General features: G+C 35.7%; 1 protein-coding gene across 2 annotated transcripts in view; it reads right to left on the reverse strand.

The window, feature by feature from the left end:
- ARHGAP28 (Rho GTPase activating protein 28) overlaps nucleotides 1-22,347 on the reverse strand; it is a 155,689-nt gene that overhangs the window by 51,739 nt on the left and 81,603 nt on the right. For both annotated transcript variants that reach the window (XM_004683749.2, XM_012725914.1), the window contains 2 exons: nucleotides 12,722-12,924; nucleotides 6,110-6,327 (listed from right to left, as the gene is read on the reverse strand). In XM_004683749.2, the coding sequence (XP_004683806.2) occupies nucleotides 6,110-6,327; nucleotides 12,722-12,924 (421 nt within the window). The remainder of the gene's footprint in view (nucleotides 1-6,109; nucleotides 6,328-12,721; nucleotides 12,925-22,347) is intronic.

The following is a 22,347-nucleotide window of genomic DNA, read 5'->3' on the forward strand; positions in this document are numbered from 1 at the left end:
ATGTGTGTTTATCTTTGTACATTTATGAATGTATGCTATTAACTTCCATTCACATACTGTTTATATATTTTTACTTAATTACACAGGATCCAAATTTATCCCTCTTATTTGAGAGTCAGGAAAATATATATAACAAATACATACAGCAATGGCATATCTTGTCATTAACTAATACTGTTTGCTAATAAATTTAATCACTAAATATCAGTCATTGAAGTAATCAATATGAAAAAGTCAGATGGAGAAAAATCAAAAATCCTGAAAAAAAAAAAAAGCAGTGATAAGCATTCTGGAAAAAAAAAAAGAAATTTGAGCAAATGCTTACAGTGATTTAATAATTTCTGAGATTTGAAGGGTTATTGCAACTACAAATCAGGACTAATTATAATATAAAGGAGAAGTCAGTGTTAACAGGAATATTTCCAAAGAATTAGGACTTCCCTAGTGGCCTATAAATTAAGCCTCAGCACCATCACCTCTACGGTCAGAGTTTGATACCTTACCAGAGATCAATCCTTACCAGACAGCAGACCTCTCCTGTCTCACCTACTCTCCACTTATCAGCATGTTGCGGTAAATCCACCTGTTCTGCTCACCAACCCCAGTTCTTAAAATAAAATAAAAAAAAAAAGAGTTCTTAAAAATTAACAATATGGGACCTCTCTGGTGGTGTAATGGGTTAGGAAGCAGCACTGCAAACTGGCCATAGCCATTTTGGTGCAAATCCAATCCTCACCAGGAAGGTGATTCACATGGCACAGCAGACCCCTCCTGGCCCACCCACTGCTCCCCTAAGTAGTGTACTTCATCGATCCACCTGTTCTGCTCCTCACTCTGTCTCTGGTGAATCCTCTCACCACGTGCACGTCTGGCCTGTACCCCAGGTCTGTATGTATAAATAAATAAATCTTTAAAAAAATTAACAATATAATAGCTGAATTAAAATATTGGTGGGACTGAATTATAATCACTTGTGACAAATTTAGAAGAAGGGCTTTATAAAATAATTTAGACAAAATTAGCATACAATAAAGAGGACCAAAAAATATTGCAATATAAGACAAGTTAAGAGGTAATGAAAGTTTAATCCAAGCAATGAAAGAAATGCCAAAATTGATATGTAAGGAAGGGAGGAGAGGGGAACAGAATCAAAATTGGAGTGGGAAGAGCACATGGGACTATGGTGATGGCACATGGGTGAAATGGTGGTGGGACGTCCATGGAGATTACAACTGAGATGAAAAAATACACAAAATGCATAATGTAAAATATATAAATGTATAAAATTAAGAATAATGTAAAATATTTAAAATAAATTTAAACATTGATCATGATGGGAAGAAGTTTAATATGCATATATTAATAATGTGTGTGCATATATATATTTTATTTAAAGATTTATTTTTTATTTATTCATGCATACAGAATTGTGGGTATAGGCCAGAGGTGCAGGGGTGGTGAGAGGATTCACCAGAGACAGCGTGAGGAGCAGAACAGACCAACTGACGAAGTACACTGCTGAGGGGAGCAGTAGGCGGGTCAGGAGAGGTCTGCAGCACCATGTAGGACACCTCTGGGGCCTGGGATCCAACTTGCACTCGTATATTTTCAAAGTTTGCAGTAAAGAGTATGTACTACTTTAATAAGGAAAAACTGCCTTTTTTTTTTTTTTGAAAGGAAAAAATACTGGCTTAAGAACAGGCATACGAATATTGGATCAAAATAGCAAATGCACATACCACTTTCTTTTTCCCTCTCCAAATCAAAAATGTCGAGATTCCTTTTTTAAAATAATAGATGTAGAAATCACTAAGCATTTCCAATTTCTGTCCATTAGGACAGAAATTGCTATATGTTACTGGAAGATAAATGCAAGCAAGAATGGTTTGATAAAGACAGATTTGGTCTGAAAAACAGTTACAAGAGAATATATATAGAGAAGCAAATACCAACCAGAAAAAGCAGATACCCAGAATGAAAACAGAAAGAGAGAAAAGGCATCCCTCAGCTCAGAAGACAATGACCAAAGTAAATTAAAGAGTGTTTTTCTGAGAAATGAGGCAAAGAAAACTATCCCCCCCCCCCCCCCCCTAACACCTCTCATAAGCCAGTAGCTGAAAGTGAGTCTGGGTAAAACCCAAGATGGTTCCTCTCGCTGATATAGTGACCACCATTCCTGGGGTTGGGGGGATGTTCAGGATGGGGAAAAGGGGGGCTGCAATGGCTGTCCTAATGTGAGTGTCAAGGTCATGAAGAGAAAAAGAACTTGTTTGTACTTCAAAGGGACCTTCTGAAAAATAGGAACAGGAGTATAAAAAAAGGGAAGATAGGTCTGCCTAAAGGAAAATGAATTATGATTATTCAGGACTGATAATTTTCACTGGTATCACATTTATGTGTCTTAAAATGAAATGTTCAAAGTTTGCCACTCACACAGGTCCAGACTTCTATTCACAAGAAAGAATTTGGGAGCAAGGAGGTATATATAACTATGGGGAAATATGCCATTATCACCACCCTAATCAACCTATAATATCTATAAATCAATACAGGATCAAAATTATTTTAAAAACTGCAATGGAAATGAAAAATAAAATGATAAAAATAAACAGATGGCCCTGAAGATAGCAAATAATTAAAAGAAAAGAAGAAAACCTTGTAATTGTGGGTTTAATTTAGTATCTTCAGAGGACTGAGAGGCTACTGCAATCTGGAAGCAGGACTAGGTTGTCAAAATATAGGGGAAATCAGATTGATACTTCAGTAAATTAACAGTATGACTCTTGAATTTTTAAAATTAATGACAGGCAGAAAAATGAATAAACTGATGGTCAAATTACAGATATAAAAACTGAAATTGGGGTCCTCCCTGGTGGCGCAGCAGATTAAAGCACAGCACTGGGAAGCTAAAGACACTTCAGCAAGAGTTCGATCCCCACCTGCCTCCGAGATGACCACATGGTGTGGTAGACCTCTCCTGGCCCAACCGCTGCTGCTCCCCATAGCAGTATACTTCATCAATATGCCTGTTCTGCTCCTCACTCTACCTCTGGTGAATCATTTCCCTGCCCCTGAACCTCTGGCCTGTACCCCAGCTCTGTATGCATAAATAAATAAATAAAATCTTAAAACAAAACAAAACAAACGAACAAACAAAAAAACACACAGAAACTGAGAGATATCCATGAATGCAGAACAAACATGCCACAGATAAAACTCAGAAAATATGAAAGAACAGAGATTCAATGCAAATAATGCCAGAGTCATTTATGAGGAGTCTCAGAAGGAGATAACTGATAAAAATGAAGGAAATAAAAACTAGTGTAATCTACATATCTACATTTTAAATAAGTGAATGTATATCTTCACTAGGTACTTGAGTTGGATTAAGGTTAATGCAAAATCACTTTTTGAAACTAAATATCAAATCAACTAAATATAAAATCTTCATTAAGACAGAGTAATGGAAAATTTTAGGTAATTATTCCATTAATGTAGGTAAATGATGCCAAAGACAAAAATAAAGATAGGAGGGGATATAGATAGGGGGATATACAAAAGGGAAAGAAGAAGGAAGAAGAGGAGAAGCAAGATAGGGACAGAGAAGGGAAGGCATAGAAAAGAGAGCAAAGAGCAACCAGAGAGACTAGAAAAAAGAGAGAACAGGAAGGCAGAATTGGTGCTTATGATGCCAAATTAAAAGAGGAAACTGAAGAGTTTAGGTACACTCCCAAATTTCTCTACCTTCAGAAACAAATGCTGCAATTTTAGGGGGAAAAATCAGTAAAGATAGATATTTGCCCTTCTATAGTATAAGTATATCATAATTTTAAAGCCTAGGTTTATGTTTTTTAACACAAGGAACAATTTGAATTTTTAAGCAGCATGTACAATGCCAGTCTGACTTTTAGATGCCCCACTTTTCAGAATAGTATAAAATCTCTACTCCCTAGAATATATGGTCTTTCCTCCACCTATGACCATCCTCCATGACTCATTCCCATTCTCAATTCACTCTAGAACTAGCGTTTTAAGAGTAAGACTGGAGGGGAGAGAAAGGCGGGCAAGAGGAACAGTCCCCCCATGTCTACCATTCTCGACTCTTACCACAGATGGGTAAGCGCTCCTTGGCCTTCTCTCTGCCTTTCCTGAAATTAAATTCCAAGCATTTTACTGCAACTGTGTATAATAGAAAAGTAAGAATCTTCATCTTTTTTTTTTTTTTTTTTTTTTTTTTAATACTGAAATCCCCAATGTATAAGTGCCTGGTTTATGTGTCCCTTCAGGGTCCATGTGAAAAAGAGGGAGGGAAAGAACTTTCTTTCCCTGTTTCTATTTCACTACAGGGCCAGAATTTTAGGAATTTTAGAGGTTAGACATGTATTTTCTTGAATAACCAGGATTCAGGAGAAGCTATGGACCCTATCTTATTTTATGGTAGGGAAGAATAAAGACTTTAGTCTGAAGTAACTGGAAGAAGTCAGAAAGGAAGCATCCAAGTCAAGTTCTTAGGACTCCCAAGATGATCTGGGAGATAACTGAACAATGATCGAAAGGGCTGAACTCTGAACTCTGCAAGGAAAGTCTTTTCTTTGATTGGCATCTTGGATAGAACACCTACAGATGGGATCCCTGACTGAAGTTGTGCGAGTCACCTGACTTAATCACAGCTGTAGAAAATATCAAAATTCAGAAAGAACAGGTTTCAACAAGAATGAAAGTTTAAACAGCAAAGAACTCAAACTATGCTTACCTCAGGTATAGCCTTACATAAAGAAAATCCTACAACTGTTGTATTTTTTATTGAACAACTATGCTGTGCAATATATTAGCTATAAGCAACATGTGACAATTTAGATTTAAATCAATTACAAAAAAATAAAATTAATATTCAGTTCCATACGCACATTAAGCTACACTTCAAGTGCTAGTGTCACATGTGTCTAGAGGTTACCAGATCAAACAGCACAGAAAATGATCATTTCTACTACTGTAGAAAGTTTTAAGGTTTGTGCTATTTTGGGACATCATTAGGACAAACACAAAGGTTAACTAAATATATGTGAGCTTCCCTGGCAACTATCTAGTTTAATCAATATAACTAAGAGAAGATATGACACATAATCTAAAATGGGATTGTCTTCAGCCATATTTCTACCCAAGAGCTTTGATTTTTATTGATATTATAATTAAACAGACAAGAAGCCTAAATCAGAATTAGGAAGTAACTTACCCTAGGCAATTTTATCTGAAACTACAGCAGAATATCAAGAGCTTTTTAATATTGGGTATCCTACTCACACGAAAAGTTCCAAGAATCCTATCTGCATAGAACCTAATGTAGGACCTTTATAGGGAAATACATAATATTAGTTGCAGATTATTTTTCAATTACTGTAATACAACATTGCACTGATGCAATGAATAAATGAATAGTAAGGCAGAGCTAACAGTATATCATACATACAACTAAGAGAACATGATTCTTAGTTTTCAAAATAAAGTTGTGGTCATAGAACTGCTAAGGATAAACTGGAATTGCCACAGGTCATTTCTCAGAAAACATGTAGTGCTTCCTTTATTTATTTAATTTTTTAAGTCATTTTCTCTCCTATTTAAGTAACACTGCCCTCTATCACCTTTGAACACTGTAATTTATTTGAACATAAAGGCTACCCTACCTACTCTCCCATCACCCTCCCATCACCACACACATTTAAAACAAACTGCCTTAACCTGCTTTAATACTTGAGCCTCTTCCCACAAATACCTTTACTTATCCCAAGAGTTTCCATCAATTAAGTCTTTACTAAGAGTTAAGTAAAGGCTCTGTGTACCCATCCACAAACACTTTCTCTATTGCCAACGTACTTACTTTTCAACTTCAACAACCAATGAAGGGAATGAATTTAGTGTTGAGGGGGATTGCTTTATGGTAGATAAGGAATTATCACTTACCTTACAAATCTGTAAAATTTGTATGCTATACTATTTTCTTTAATATTGTCTAAAAATGGGAGGGCAATCAACTATTTTAGGTGTTTTTTTCCACACACACATATATCACCCCCATCAAATCAAACTTTTTTAAGCCATATTCATTACTTACAGGAGATTCACTGACTCCAAAGATATCTCTGACATCCCTTACAGCTTGCTTGTTCTTTTTCCTCATAGTCTGAGTATAAGTGTTATATCTCTTTTTTACTGCAGCTGCTTGAGTTCGAGTCAGTGTTGAGAGCAAGGCTTTTCCATCTTCCTCTTCATCACCAGATATCAGTGTAGATAAGCCCACATCCTGCAACCATTCTGCTTCAAGTTCTCCTTCTGTAAATAGCATTGCCGAGGAGTTAGAACATTTTCTGTTTGATTGGGTGAATTACACAGGGGTAGATCTATGCATACACTGAATAAAAGATGTCAGTTAACTGTATATTGACTTTCTTTCCTACACAATAATTATGGGAAAGTCCTATAAGTCTGAATGAAAAGGCTGTATTACATTTTTATTTTTTTAAGATTTATTTATTTATGCATACAGAACTGGGGTAGAAGTCAGAGGTGCAGGGGGAGTGAGAGGATTCACCGACACAGAGTGGGGAGCAGAACAGGCATATTGATAAAGTACACTGCTGAGCAATGGGTGGGTCAGAAGTCAGTCTGTTGCACCTTGTAAGTCACCTGCTAGGCAGAGAATTGAACTCATACAGAAGCACAGAAGCGGCTGCAGCCAGCTTGCAGTCTGTGTCCTAACTATTGTACCACCAGAAAGGGCCCTGTACTGCATTTTTAAAATAAGTCAAATTTTAAAGTTTTTTTTAGTAGAATAAGGTTAAATGGCAAATGTGGTAAGGTAATTTTCCTTGTCAGAAGGTTAACTATAAACTATATCTGGAACACCAGTTCAAAAAATAATAAAATATGAATATTTAAACTTAAACTATAACAGTAAAAGAGAGCTTAATGACATATATTGACCAGCTGAAGAGTTGAAAAATTTTAATTTATTTCTAGATTTCGCTGTCCTCTCAGAAGAAATGGAGGTAACTGTAATGAAATGTAATGAAAGAATGGCTATGAAAACTCTTTTATCGATATTTTAATGACAGGTGGGAAAGAATCTGGAACAAAGTATGTGTTCAATAGATACTCATTCTTTTACTTTTCTCCTTATTTTGAACTTCCCCCTTTTTCAGAATGCAATTTAAAAAGTTAAAGTTTGTCAAAATGAAAATCAATTGCTATTTTAAGTCAGATGTACAGAAACAATAAAGAATTCAGAATAGTAACATCCTGAAACAGAAAATTTCCCTATATATAAATTTCTGGGAACTGTGCTAAAGGAATTACCTGGATGAAGTTTGCTTACAGAGAATATTACAATGATTTGTAAATAGTCTGTCAAAGCATCAGTCCAGGAAGGAATCCTGGACTTAATATCACTTCATCTTTCAAACATAAACACAGCTTTCTAATGTGTTAGACAGCTATAATTTCTCAGCCTGGAATATCTTTTATTTGCTGTCTTGTTTTTATTGTTCATTTGCTTTATATGCTGAGTCTTTAACAAAAAATGAATCAGTAAACTTAAACTCAGTCTTTGCTAAATAATAAGCTTTTTTAAAATGAAGTTTTTTTTTTTTTTATTTGTGCATACAGAACTGGGGTACAGGCCAGAGACTCAGGGATGGCGAAAGACTTCACCAGAGACAGAGTGGGGAGCAGAACAGGCAGACGGACGAAGTGCACTGCTGAGGGGGGCAGCGGGGGGGTCAGGAGAGGTCTGCCACTCCATGTGGTCACCTCCAGGGCAGGCGGGAATTGAACTCATGAGGAACTGGTTTCCGCTTCTTAGTGCAGTGCTTTAACCCGCTGCACCACCAGGGAGGGCCAATAATAATAAGCCTTTTAAAGGGCCCTCCATGGTGATGCAACAGGTTAAATTGCAACATTAAAGCACAGCACTATGAAGCTACTGACAGCCACTGCAGCGGGAGTTCCATCCCCAGCCTGGGAGCTAACCCACATGGCACAGCAGACTTCTCCTCTCAGCAGTGTACTTCGTTGATCTGCCTGTTCTGCTCCCCACTCTGTCTCTGGTGAATACTCTCACTCTCCCCTTCCCCAGTTCTGGTCTGTACCCCAGTTCTTCTATATATAAATAAATAAATCCTTAAAAAAAATAAGAAATTAGTGAGTCATGGCTTCTCTTAAATCTCAGCTAAGATACCAGTTTTTGAAGACAAATTTACAAATTTAGTTTAATATTAAAGTTTAAAAACTGGATTTTTCCCTCTACCCCTGTAAGTAGTAATGAAAGAGTATAAAGGAGGAGCAATTGGTAAGGTCAGAGTTAAACTAGAAGTAAGGAAGACACGAATCCTTGGAATCAGGTTGCAGAAAATATAGAACATATATTTCCCATATATAGAAGTAAATATAATAGAGCTCACTTATTCTTATTTTTGTAGTTATAGACAATGCAATCCTATACTCATTATTCCAGTTGCCAGATAATTTCAACATGGAACACTATTTTGAATTTTAGCTCCATGTATTCAACAACCTGCTCAATATCAAACTGGCTGTAACAATTATATGTCAAACACAGTATTTTGAAACTTGAACACATACTCTTTGTTCCCAATTTTATACCTCTCTCAGTATTTTATATTTTAGTTAATGAATCCCCCTACAGCATCCACCTAATACAAACAAAAAATCCCAGGAGACATTCTTCACATCTCCTTACCTTTCATACATCAAAGTTAAGAAATCACCAAGACTTTTTGAATTACCTCCTAGTGTTTCTCAAAAAAACAAAAACAAACAAACAAACAAAAAAACTTCTACCTTTCTTTTTTCCTATGGTTAGACCAATGACCCAAGCTACCTCTCACTTGTATTTCTAAAATGGCCTCCTAACTGTTCTCCCCATTCTTGATTCCCCCTCCACTCAGTTTTCCTTATTACAAAAAAAAAAAAAAATCAGTCCATTTATGTGCAAATATAAACTCATTACCTTTTCTAAAATAACAACACAAATTTCCCTCACTTTTAAGATCAAGGAACTCTTAACATGACCTACAAGATACAAAGAGGTTAACCATACTGGCCAACAGTTTATACCGTGCTTTCTTCACCCTTTCTTTTTTAGCTTCACTGGCCTATTTTTTGTCTTCCCAAAAATTCCATGGTTAATTTTGTAACAAGGTCTTTGGGCATGCTGATTCTTCTACTTGACCCACTAAGTAAAGACATTTAATCCCTCAGATCTTAGTTTATATATTTGTCCATCAAATAAGTACTTTTTGCTCTAAACTCCTTAGACAAGTCAGGTTTTAATATTCCTTATTCCAATACTAAAGTGCTTCTTTTGCCTTCAAATCATTCTTCCAAAATATATGTATTTCATTAATTTTTCCTCCACTAGTTTATAAACTCCATGAGAGAAGGAAGTATTTCTGCTTTTGGTTATAGCCCTAATACATGGCACAGTACTTACAAAGAGTAGGTACTATACTTGATTAAATAACTAAAATTTTCAGTTTAAGTACATAATTAAGGAATTTTTCTACCAAGTTAAAAATTGTGGCTATAAAACTTCAACTTTTAACTAAAGTATCTAGGTGGTATAATCAAATATTACTTCAGTAAGGGAAAAATGAATGAATAAATAAGAAATAACATACTTTAAAAAATAAAATGAAACAAAAACCTTTGAATTGAAAAAATTATTAATAAAATGTTATCCTGCTCAATGAATGTGTTGGGAAAACTGGACAGTCACATGCAAGAGTGCAATTAAACTACTACCTCACATTGTACAAAAAAAAAAATCCAAAGTGGGCCAAACACTTGGATGACATGAAACATAGACAAACTTCTCTATGATATTGCTTCAGTGATGTTTTTAGGGACTTGAGTAACAGCAAGGTAAATAAAAGCAAAAATTAACAAATAGGATTATAACAGATTATAAAACTTCTGTACAGTAAAAGAAACTATCACTAAAACAGATACCCTACCATGTGGCTATGCACATCAAACACCCACCAAGACTGATAGAGAACTCAAGAACAAGAAAACAAATAACCCAATCAAAAAATGGGCAGAATTGCTAAATGGACATTTCTCTAATGAAGATAGATGGCAAAAAGGCACATGAAGAAATGTTCATCATCAATTATTAATAGGAAATGTAAATCAAAAACGCAATGAGCACTGTTCTGAACTTGTGAGAATAATCTGATCAGAAAGACCAGAAACAACAAATTTTGGTAAAGGTGGTGGAGAAAAAGGAAAACTCCTACACTAATGGTGGCACTATAAATTAGTTTAACCTATATAAAGGACTATAAAAATGTTAAAAATTGATTTGTCCTGGCCCTCCCTGGTGATGCAGCGGGTTAAAGCACAGCACTAAGAAGCTAAAGCCACTTCCGCATGAGTTTGATCCCCGCCTGCCCTGGAGGTGACCACATGGCGTGGCAGACCTCTCCTGACCCTCCCGCTGCTCCCCTCAGCAGTGTACTTTGTCAGTCTGCCTGTTCTGCTCCCCGCTCTGTACCTGGTGAATCTTCTCATCCTCCGCATCTCTGCCTGTACCCCAGTTCTGTATGAATAAATAAATAAATCTTAAAAAAAATTGATTTGTCCCTATGATCTGACAATCCCACTCTTAGGGATCTATCTAAGATATATGAGTAAACAAAATTGTATATATATACACACAGTAGAATACTACTCAGCTGTAAAAAAAGATGATCGCTTACTATTCATCACAAATGGAATTGGAGGGAGTTATACCAAGCAAAGTATGTCAGAAAAAGAAAGGCAAATATCAGATGGGAGGAAAAGCAAAGGAACATACAAAACCAAATCAAAGTAAACCTTTGAAATCTGACTGCAGCACTCAAATTAACAGAAAGGAAGAGAAGAGGGTGGGAACAAATCTGCATAGACTGATAAAACCTGACTAATTTTGGGCTTAAAAAGGCATATGGGAGACTTCAAAAATCCTATTGTAATCTACTAAAAGACTAAAACAAATGAACCAAGTTATAGATTCTGCATAGAGCAGAGAACAAGTCAAGATTATGAGTCCATTCAAGTAACTACTAGAAATAAAACGTATCCTTTAGAAAAAAATGATGGAATACAAAGTTTAGGAAACATACCAATAAATGTTACAACATTGCATTGTCATTAATATTAGAATATCCAGGATATAAATAATAAATGGACTACTCTATCCAGAGAAAAAGTAATCATTGAAAAGTGACTCTGATAACACTGATATTGGGCAAGTTCTTTAAAGTAGTTATTAAATCTATACTCAAGTACTTAAAGGAAAATATGCTTATAAAGAGTAAACAGAATTTCAGCAAAAAAGAAATATTTAAAAGAAACTGAAAGAAACAAAATGCAAATTATCAAACAAAAGATGTGTAAATAAATTAAAAGATTTGTTGGATGGCAGGTGTTTTTTTTTTTGTTTTTTTTTTTTTTAGCACTTTAAGTTAGCTAAAGTAAAAACATTCCATAGGCTTGAAATGAGTAAAGATATAAAAATAGTGGTTGTCAGATTTCTCATTATTGGAGAGCACATCATGAAAATAGAAAAAAGGATGATAACAGCTAACCCTGTAGTGCTGGGATAGAATTGGAGGTTATCAACTTGAATTCACAGTTTTTAACATGGATAATTGCCTAGTAAGAGAAAAGGGGTGGGAATACGAGGCATTTTGCTTTATATGTTTTTCAGTTATTCTGGATCTGAAAAGACAAAAGTAGAGAAATAAGTAAAAGGATTAAGAACACACTTCACTGATGGGGGATAATTCCCTTGAATGGATTCTCATTAAATGTGTGGTGGCACTTTTTATTTCTAATGGTATATTAAGGGTAGTAAATGCAGTACATCTAAACTATAATCCTACAAAAAATAAGCCTAGAGAAAGGGAAGGAAAAATTAAAAAGTTTTTAAAGTTTCAACTGGATAATTATCTTTAGGTTAATCACTGACTCATACATTATTTAGTGTATACTTATTAAACTAACTTTAGTTTTTCTTGGATATCTTATGTATTTAGTTGTTGATAGATAGGACCTAGAGGAAATGATGTTTGCTTTTCATCTCAGGCAACAATTATGTTCCTTTTAAAAAATAAGGACAATTATATCCCTTCGTTTATTCACTCATTTTTTTTTGTATTCAACTTTCTTCTTTTTAGTGTCACTGAAAACTAATATATTTGACATGGCTTTTATTTTGTGGAATACAGAACAATCATTTTCTAAACACATTAATACTAGCAAATGCTTCAAAGTTAGGTTTTTTTTCTTCTTCAAAATTATACTGGTAATTGCTAATGAGTCTATAAAAGTCAAATATACAGATGAAGTCATCAAAATTAGATTATTCATCTGCTAGATTATAAATCAAATCAATAGATAGGGACAGTTTCCCTAAGAAGAAATCTATAAGGGGTCAGTCTGGAATATACTGAACGACATCCTTCAGGTAACGTCACTTTGATGGAAACAATTCTGAGCCAGTTCAGTAGATACAAATCAGTGGAAGAAGGTAGTAGACATATTGAATTCTTCCAGCTCATTGTTAAATAAATAAAAGAATGAATTCTATCTGCCAAGAGAACAAAAGAGCATATACAAAGAAAGACTATCAGCACATGAGAAAACCAGTTCAGCATCTTACCATCCACAGGCTTGACCTCAGCTGACATCTGCTCTTCCTGACCTCCCATGCTGTTCTCTTTAATACTCTCTATTTCCCGCCAGAAATCTTCCATTGAGGCACTGTCTACGGAGGCTTGCGAGTTGGAGCGGCTGAATGCAGGAGAATGCAGGGATTCATTGGAGAGCATCCTGTTAATTCTTCGGCAGCGAGGAATGGATTTTCTAAAGAAAGAACAGTATCTGTTAATAAAAAGAAATCTGTGTTTTATGTCATAAATAACAAAAATATATTCAGATTAAAAGTCAGTTGAGAAACGGGTTAGTGTGATAGGAGGGGTTGGCCTGAGGAAATTATATCCATTCAGTGGTGGCCCTGTTTTATTTTCTGTAATTCATAATGACTCTAACTAGCTTGTAAGAATCCTCAAGAAAGTACTTTTTATATATTTCACACATATAGAGTAGAAAGTAATTTGTACTAGAGTCAAGCATATATAATAAAATTTTGCCTCTGTAAAGTAGCTCATATAATGATAGAAGGTTGTAAAGAGTTGACTGTTGAAACCCACTAGTTGGTTATTATAAAAAAAAATAGGAAACAAGTATTGGCAAGAATGTGGAGAAAGTGGAACCATGTTGATGGTTGGTGGGAATATAAATTAGTTACTGTATGTGGAAGGCAGTAAGGCAGTTCTTCCAAAAATTAAACTTGGAAAATTGACTATAGATATGAGGCATCCACAAAGGGAGAAGGGGAAGGATGGGAAGTGGGAAGACTATGGTGGAAGACTATGGATGCTTTGGTGGTAGGAGAGCTACAGTAGCCACATGTAAGGGGAGAAATACTACATTGCCAAATAGTAACAAAGATGTAACGAAGTATTAATACAATGTAATATGATGGTACTTCATTTCATTTATTCAAAATAAATTAATTGGGGGCCCTCCTCGGTGGCGCAACGGGTTAGGATGCAATACTGCAAGCGAGCGACTGCCGTTTCAGTGAGAGTTCGATCCCTGGCCCCAGAGTTGACCCAATGGCATGGCAGACCTCTCCTGACCCATCCGCTGCTCCCCTCAGCAGGGTACTTGAGGATCTGCCTGTCCTGTTCTGTCTCTGGTGAAACCTCTTGCAGCCCCTGCACCTCTGGCTTGTACCCCAGTTTTGAATGAGTAAACAAATAAATCTTAAAAAAATAATAATTAATTGGGCCCTCCTGGTGGTGCAGCAGGTGGTTTAGCACTGAAAAGCTAAAGCCACTTTAATGTGAATTCTATCCCCGCCCCAGAGGTGATCCACATGGACAGCAGACCTTTTCTGACCTGCCCGCTGTTCCCCTCAGCAGTGTATTTCCTTGGCAGTCCTGTTCTGCTCCCCACTGTCTCTGGTGAATCCTCTCACTGCCCCTGCACTTCTGGCCTGTACCCCAACTCTATATGCATACATAAATAAATCTTTAAAAAATAATTAAAAACAAATAGAAAATGATTAGTTACTGTACAATTCAGAAATTCCCAATCTAGGAAATTCCACTCAAAAGAATGGAAAGTAGTGCTTTGAACAATTATCATCCAAAATAAATTAAAAGATAATTGAAATAGAAAAATCACCCAAAGAGTTGGTAGCAGGGACTCAAAGAGGTTATCTGTTTAGCACAGCAGCATCATACCTCAATAGTCACAAGGTGGAAACAGTTCAAATGTCCATCAAAGGATGAACTGGTAAAAGTATGTGGTACACACACACGGTAATATGACTTAATCTTATATAGGAAGGGAATTCTGACACAGGGTACAACATGGATAAGCCTTGAGGACAATATGCTAATTGAAATAAGTCTGTCACATAAGTGCAAGAAGATATGATTTCACTAAATTCAGAGAAAAGGAAAAGTGAAATGGAGGTTGCCAGTTACTAGAAAATGGAATAATTGACAAGTATTACATTTCTTAGGAACAAAATATTTGATTAAACTGGAACACTGACGTTCCCTATCATGAAAAATAAGTAGGTTATTTATGCAATTTAATTTTGTTTTTACATGACTTTTTCCTTTTTTCTTCTTTAATTTGGAGTGGGTATGCAAATCCTTTCAAAGAATGCCTGCAAGGTTGCCTTCTCCTCAGTTTCAGATGGAACTGAACGAAAAGGCAAGACTCTTAGCTGTTAAAGGCAAGACTCTCAGCTGTTAAACCCAAAACGAGAACTCCTGGATAGAGGTGAACAGAGCAATAGCACAATAATGTTTATGTGGAAATTATGACTTGCTTAGAACAAGTGCATTTTGGTACAGATAGCAGGAGGGCACTGTTACCAAATTTAGTCATGTTCTACAGTGTATGTAAAACACACAGAAAGACATGAGATTACATATGAGGAGAAAAGGAATAAGATTTTGTGCTCACATTGTCTATACTTCCAAGAAACCTTGATTTCTAAATCACCTTTTAATTTCCATTTCTGTAATTATATAATGGATCCTGTCACAGTATGACACTGTTTTTTTTTTTTAATTTTGAACAGTAAGTTAGTAAGTTAGCCATTTATTTTTTTTAAAATCTAATTAACAGGAAAATAGAAAATTTCTATTTTTTTGTTTTTTGAAAATTTCTATTTCTTAATGCTGTGCCATGTAATAAATACAATTTAAGGTAGCCTTATTTAAAAATTGGGAGATAAAAGTTTTTCACTGGATTTTTAATATTTCAAAGACACATTCCAGTAGTTAAAATATATATGAAATCAACACAAGTATCAAAATAATTATCATTCCTTTGATTAGTTTTAGGCATTTAAGGCTTTCCCCTTTTACAACAAGCCTAGTACTGAAATGCACAAAGAAATTAACAAAATTCAATCCTATAAACATCTACTTCTTGGTAAACTATAATCAATCACCACTACTCAAAACGCTTATTGCACATCAATTTCCATAGTCAGTAAAAATATAGGCTTCCCTTAGTTCTGAACTTTCTCACATTTATTTATTTACAAAAATGAAAATGGTTGACTGGACAAAAAAATTACCATTTTGCCAGAAACAAGGACTAAGCTTTTTCTAAATTATAATGCATTATGAGTATAACATTTAAATAATGTATAGTTATATAACAGAAACTGAAGGTCTCCTTCCATCATGTCAATATTATTCTTAAAAAGTTTACTTTTTCTACAAATTTATGTCATACACATCTTTTCCATGTCAATAGAGATATCAAACTCAATGACTGCATGAGGTAGCATAAATTATCTTAGAAATTAAGCAAACATTGGTATATGCAAGCACTGAAAATGTTTGAAGTGAGAAATTTGAACATAAGTAGCTTTTAGAAGTTGAGGAGAGGATACTTTTACAGTTAATGATAATTCAGTTATGAAGCAGTTTCTTATTAAAACAAAGTATGAGATCTGAAAGAAGAGGTCATCACAAAGGTCTGCATTGAGGATCAGATGAAATGCAAGCCATGAGCATGTGAGTAAAATTCTGATTTCACCTCAGACAATCCCTCCAAAGAACACTTGGACTATAATGATTATTATTTTTTTTTTAATTTTTTTTGGCAAAGGCAGCATTTTTAGGGCAAACACATTTGGACAAGTTCTTCTTTTTTCAGTTGAGAATTCAAATGGTTCTTCCTTCATTTCAAGATGGAGTAGGGACTATGTCAACCTTAAAGCATTTATGCAATTGTGATCTTCAGGCCCATCCAACAGTTTGATGAGCCTTATCTGCAGCTTCATACCTCACCATATTAGGATACAATAGAGCTTGAGCTACATCAGCTGCTCATGTTTTTTATTCCAAAACAATACTAGGAAAACATTACATGAAAAACATAGTGCAGTTGTATTATATAGTAACAATTGCTGGCAAAACACCACTAAATTTAAAATTAGATATTCAGTGCATAGTAATCACCATGAACTCAAAGTAGCATGAAGACATTTTACCTCTACTGTCTTTTTAGAAATCACATGTATTACATTTTAATTATTAGAGATCTATGATTTATTACTCTTTGCCTCGGATTAGTATTTTAAAACTTCAGAACATAAATATCTTATAAAAGTATGATTTGCCTTCTATCTTTTATATTATCATGCATGTTGCTTCTTTACAAAGTTTATGTTTCATATTGTTGTTGTTGCTTTAAATGTCACTAGTCTGAGCCTTCATTTTACTCTTCTGGAGCCCTTTATTATTTCCTGCATATCCGTGCACCCATAATGGATCATTTCCCTTCAGTTTTGAGAACTTCCTTTGGCATTTCCTCCTTTTCCTCAGCACTTCTTGTATAGTAGATCTGCTGGCAATAAATCCCATCATACTTATTTCTGAATATATCTTTTGCTCATTTTTTATATTAATAAAGGGCAAAGCACTTGAGGCTGGTAGTTGTTGTTTTAATTCCTTTATTAATTGCTATTGCACTGTTTTCTGGGTTCTTGATTCTGGTGGGAAGTTATTCTAATTATCACTGATGTTCTAAACAGAATGTGTTTTTTTCCTACGGTTACTTTTGATAGATTTTTAAAATTCATTTGTTCTAGTGGTTTAATTATGAAATGCTTAGATTGTTGTTTTCTTTGTACTTACTCTGTTTCAAGCTTACTGATCTTCCTGAACCTGTGGATCAATGTCTTTTATCAATTTTTGGATATTCTTATGGCTTTTTTCTTCAAATATTTCATCTATCCTATTCTTTCCTCTTCTTCTGGCACTCTAATAATGACTGTTGGACCATTTCATATGTCCTAATGCCCTTCACAATCTGATCTACTTCTCCATTTTTTTCTCTATGCCTCATATTTAAGAATATCCACTGCCTTATCATCTTAATAATTTTTTATTTCTTCTCCACATCCAGTCTACTGTTAATTCCATTCACTGAATATTTCAGTTCTATAGTATATATTTTCATATCTGGAATATCCAATTAGCTCTTAAGATATTCTATTTTTACATTTACATTATTCATCTTTTCATCTATTTCCTCCATTTTCCCTCTAATTTCTTTAACATATTGATCATTGTTACTTGAAAATCCCTGTTTCTTTTTTTTTTTTAGATTTATTTATTTATTCATACAGAACTGGGGTACAGGCCAGAGATGTGGAGGGTGATAGGATTCACCAGAGACAGAACAGGGAGCAGAACAGGCAGATCGACAAAGTACACTGCTGAGGGGAGCAGTGGGCGGGTCAGGAGAGGTCTGCCACGCCATGTGGTCACCTCCGGGGCAGGCGGGGATCGAACTCATGCTGAAGTGGCTTTAGCTTCTTAGTGCTGTGCTTTAACCCGCTGCGCCACCAGGGAGGGCCCGAAAATCCCTGTTTCTTAATGGGCAATATCTGTATCATTAGTGTGTCTGCTAATACTGATCAGAAAAAAAAAAAATCTAGTTTGTACAGATAACTTTCCATTCCCCTTACATAACTCCATTTGTTGCCATATGACTTTTTGTTATAGGACAGACACTTTTTATCAAGATTTCTAGAAAATAAATAGTAATTTCTCCAGATAAGCAAGATTCTCCTCTGATAGAGTGAGACAAAGACCATTTATTTCAATCCAATTAAGTGTTGAGCTGAGTTTGGATTGGGCTGAAACTTTATTAGTTAGAGGTCAACCTCTGGTTTTTAGATGCTTAAGTGGAAGATCTGTCATGTGTGTTTTATAGACTCCCCTGGGGAGTCTACTAGGGAAATACAGAAATCTGTCTTTACTTCAGAGTTCAGTTTCTAGCCTTCTGTGCTTCTGGGCTCTCAACAAAAATTCCCAGGCAGAGAATTATCAGATGAGAGAACCAATTCTGCATTGGGAATTTCTACAAATTCCAATCTGCTGTATCAGAGCAGGCAAAGTATCAGATTCATTGGTGTCTCCTCATGCCAGCAGAGACCCAATGCCTGTGCAGGAGTGATCTTCTGGCCAATCATACACCAACTCAGGGTGAGACATATTCCACAGAAGGAAATGATTTCTGGGCTCTCCACATGCAGGGAAAACTCTTTCCTCACCACAAGTTATCTCTTCAGACTTTGTATCCATTACAGTTAAAACACACACACAACCCACACAAAATGCAATTTTCACATTTCTCTTTTTTCTCTAGTTAGAGGGAAACAAGTTGGTCACAAACTGGACTATGTCCTAACTGAAGTAGAACTCCCACAGAACATTATAAACATATCAGATGTTTTAATGTTGTGTTTGCTAATACACTGTTTGCTTTATCTAACCACAACTTCAATTATTCTGAGTATTTTTCAAAGAACATTTTAAAAAGACAGAACTTCTTGCTTTTATCATCAGGCCTTATTGCTTATTTAATGGGGAATTTCACATTATATAAGGATTTTAAAAAAACAATTTCACATATAACAATATATCATTCACATTACATCATTTGATCTTTACATTAAACTCATGAGCAAGTATTATTGCACAATGAGGAAAACAGTTACTGAGAGTAGAGTAGAGTGGAGTGGGGAAAGAGAACTCCCCATTGCAATGACAAAAACACAAATTATTTCCTATGACCTCACAGTGAAGTACATTTTGTACTTCAACTTCTCCAATCTCACCTTCTATCACACTCCCCTGGCATTATTACTTGGTTGTGTTAACCTTTTCTCAGCTTCTCTATGAAGCCAAGCTCTTTTTCCCCTTCGGAAATTTTCTGGTTTTGTTTTTTTTTTTTTTTTCAGCCTGAAACGTTCTCCTGCTATTTCCATAGCAAAATGCTTCTCATCATTCAGCTCCCAACCTAAATGGTACCTCCTCAGAAAATCATTTCCTGGTGACACTAACATACCAATTCCTCCAAATTAACTACCATCACAGCTTTCTGAATTTCTTTTTTCTCAATCATCAACAATATACACTTAAAAATAATACATTTATTTATTATTTATACAGAAATAATATACATTTATTAATTTACATCAGAATACCGAAAAAATGACCCTCTCTGGTGGTCCAGGGGTTAAGTAACAGGGCTATCACTGCTATGGCCTGAGTTTGATCCCTGGCCGGGATTTAACCCACATATGGCATAGGAGACCCCTCCTGTATCATCCACTTCTCCCTTTAGCAGTGTATTTCATTAAATCTGCCTGTTAAGTTCCCCATTCTGTCTCTGGTGGATCCTCTCACCTCCAATCTCTGGCACACACCCCAGTTATTCTATGAAAAAATTTAAAACATCAAATATATATATTTTTAAAAAGGAATACAGAAAGCCTACATCTATCTTATTTATACACTATCTGACAAATGATGGGGACTTAGAAATATCTGCTGAATGAATGAACAGTAAAGTGGAACCAGTATATGAATTCAAAATCTTTTCAATCATGTTCAAATATTTTCTCTATAATAATATGTGTTAATATCAGGAGTCCCCACTAGTATCTATGTATCTCAGTATTGCACTTATTTTTGTGACACTTATTTTTATACCAGAGAAGGAATATAAGGAACAGAATTTAAAAAGTAAAAAACAAACAAACAAAAAAACCCCTGAAATCAGCTCAGGTTTGAATGTGGGTTCTGCCACTTCCTGAATCTATGACCTGCAGCAAGCTATTGAATCTTTGTGCCTCCATTTCCTAATCTATAAATTGGAAACATTAATCATTACATTTCACTGAGTTATTGTGAGGCTCGAATTAATATCTGTAAGCCAAATGGTACATAAGTAAGCCATTACTATAATTTAACTGATTTGCTAGAAAGCTCACAGATTTAGAGTCAGATTCAACAGACACTAAAGTATAGACGCATTAAATACCACTTGAAACACTATAGATAAGACTATCGGACTCAACCCCCTTCTCAACTTGTTATCACAACTCCTTTAGGCCAAACTCAGTCATTTGACACAATTCCAAGCAGTCACACAATGAAAACTCTTCTCCAAGATTTCAGTCCACTCTTGTTTTCTGTTATAGGTGCTGTTCTCTTCTCTTTCTCCTTCCTTCTTGGATGTGGGCAAGTTGGCTGAGGCTTCAGCAGCCATCTTACAACCATAAAAGAAAAGCCAAGAACACTGCAGTTGCCAAGCCTGATCTTAGTGCATCTCAGAAATAACTTAAATGCTGTCTACCTCTGCTGTTCTCAAAAAAGCAAGTAAAATATACAGCTTAAAATTTTTAATTGGTGGGCCCTCCATGATGGCGCAGCGGGTTAAAGCACTAAGAAGCTAAAGCCACTTCAGTATGAGTTCGATCCCTGCCCTGGAGGTGACCGACATGGAGCTGGCAGACCTCTCTTGACCCGCCCACTGCTCCCCTCAGCATTGTACTTTGTCAGTTGGTCAGTTTTGCTCCCCACTCTGTCTCTGGTGAAGCCTATCACTGCCCCTGAAATTCTGGCTTGTACCCCAGTTCTGTATGAATAAATAAATCTTTTTTAAAAATTAGTTTTTTAATTCATGACCAAAATCTTCCTGAACTGGTATAACTGGAAGGAATATTTTAACAAGTCACTTTACTTGGGTAAGTCCTCAAGATGGTGGGATCTAATGTAATGATTTTCAATTTTAGAAGTTGTTAAATTGTTAAGGTAACCCCATGTTTTGGCATCATCTTAATCAGTATACTATGGAGTTAAACTTCACTCCTGATGAAAACATCCCTGCTTAAATAAACAGGACGTATATTCACATTGTTTTCAAATCAAATATATTCCAAGAGTCTTAAAAAGAATACATTCATACAAAGATTTCCCCTTCCTTTTCTGAAAAGACGAGGACTAAATTCCCCATTGTTTTCCTCTCTGAAGGAATGGTGGCTGCAGCTTAGCCATCTAGAGAAATTATCTTGGATCCTGCTACCTGGGCTTCTGTAGCAGGTCTAGAGAGGTGGTTCTCTGAGAGATGCTGGCACAGTCCCAGGAATGCAGCTGTTTGCCCTCTCAGCTTCCTAGGGAAACCATTCAGATAAAGTAAGAAGACAAATCCCTTGTTTTTATCCTCTGGCTTCTCAGTAATCTAGGATTCTAACATGCTTATAAACAAGCTCAACTTGGATGTTTTGCAAAAAGCACTTGAAAGGCAATGCTGATAAAAGGAAGCTATAGTTTCAGAGTAACAGAAACAGTAAGAGCATAGAAGGGGTCCCTGCAATCCTTCTCAGGCTCCCTGGCTCTGTTTTCCACATTATCCTGGCATCCTCTCATGCTCATCCTGTTTTCTTTTGTCTTTCCTGGCCTGCCTCAGCCCTCTTAGGGGAGCAAGGAGAAAGCTGATGATTTATTCCATCAAAAGGTAAACAGGTCTGCCTGAACCTCTCTGTTGGCAATAAAAGATAAAGATACTGAAAAATGTGTTTGTAGATTAGAGGGGAGGCTTAAAACAGCAAACAAATTCTTAGTCATTCAGCAGAGAATATCAGAAATGGTTTTGCAAGGTGGAATTTTTTATTAACCAACAGAAGTTTAGCAGCAATTACATTTTTATGCATTTATGTAACACCTCTGAGTACAGTACAGGAACAGGAAAAGTGGCAATGGGAGGAAACAACCAAAGCACTACACACTGAACTCCAGTGATTGACAAAAGTAAGAGGATCGCATGGAACAAAAGTTCTTTTGTAAAAGGGAGCGACAGAACCTTCTTGGAGGAGAAGACCCCATGCTT

This window comes from Condylura cristata, unplaced genomic scaffold (assembly GCF_000260355.1).
Source record: "Condylura cristata isolate star-nosed mole 26May11 unplaced genomic scaffold, ConCri1.0 scaffold00016, whole genome shotgun sequence".
Taxonomy (NCBI): Eukaryota; Metazoa; Chordata; class Mammalia; order Eulipotyphla; family Talpidae; genus Condylura; species Condylura cristata.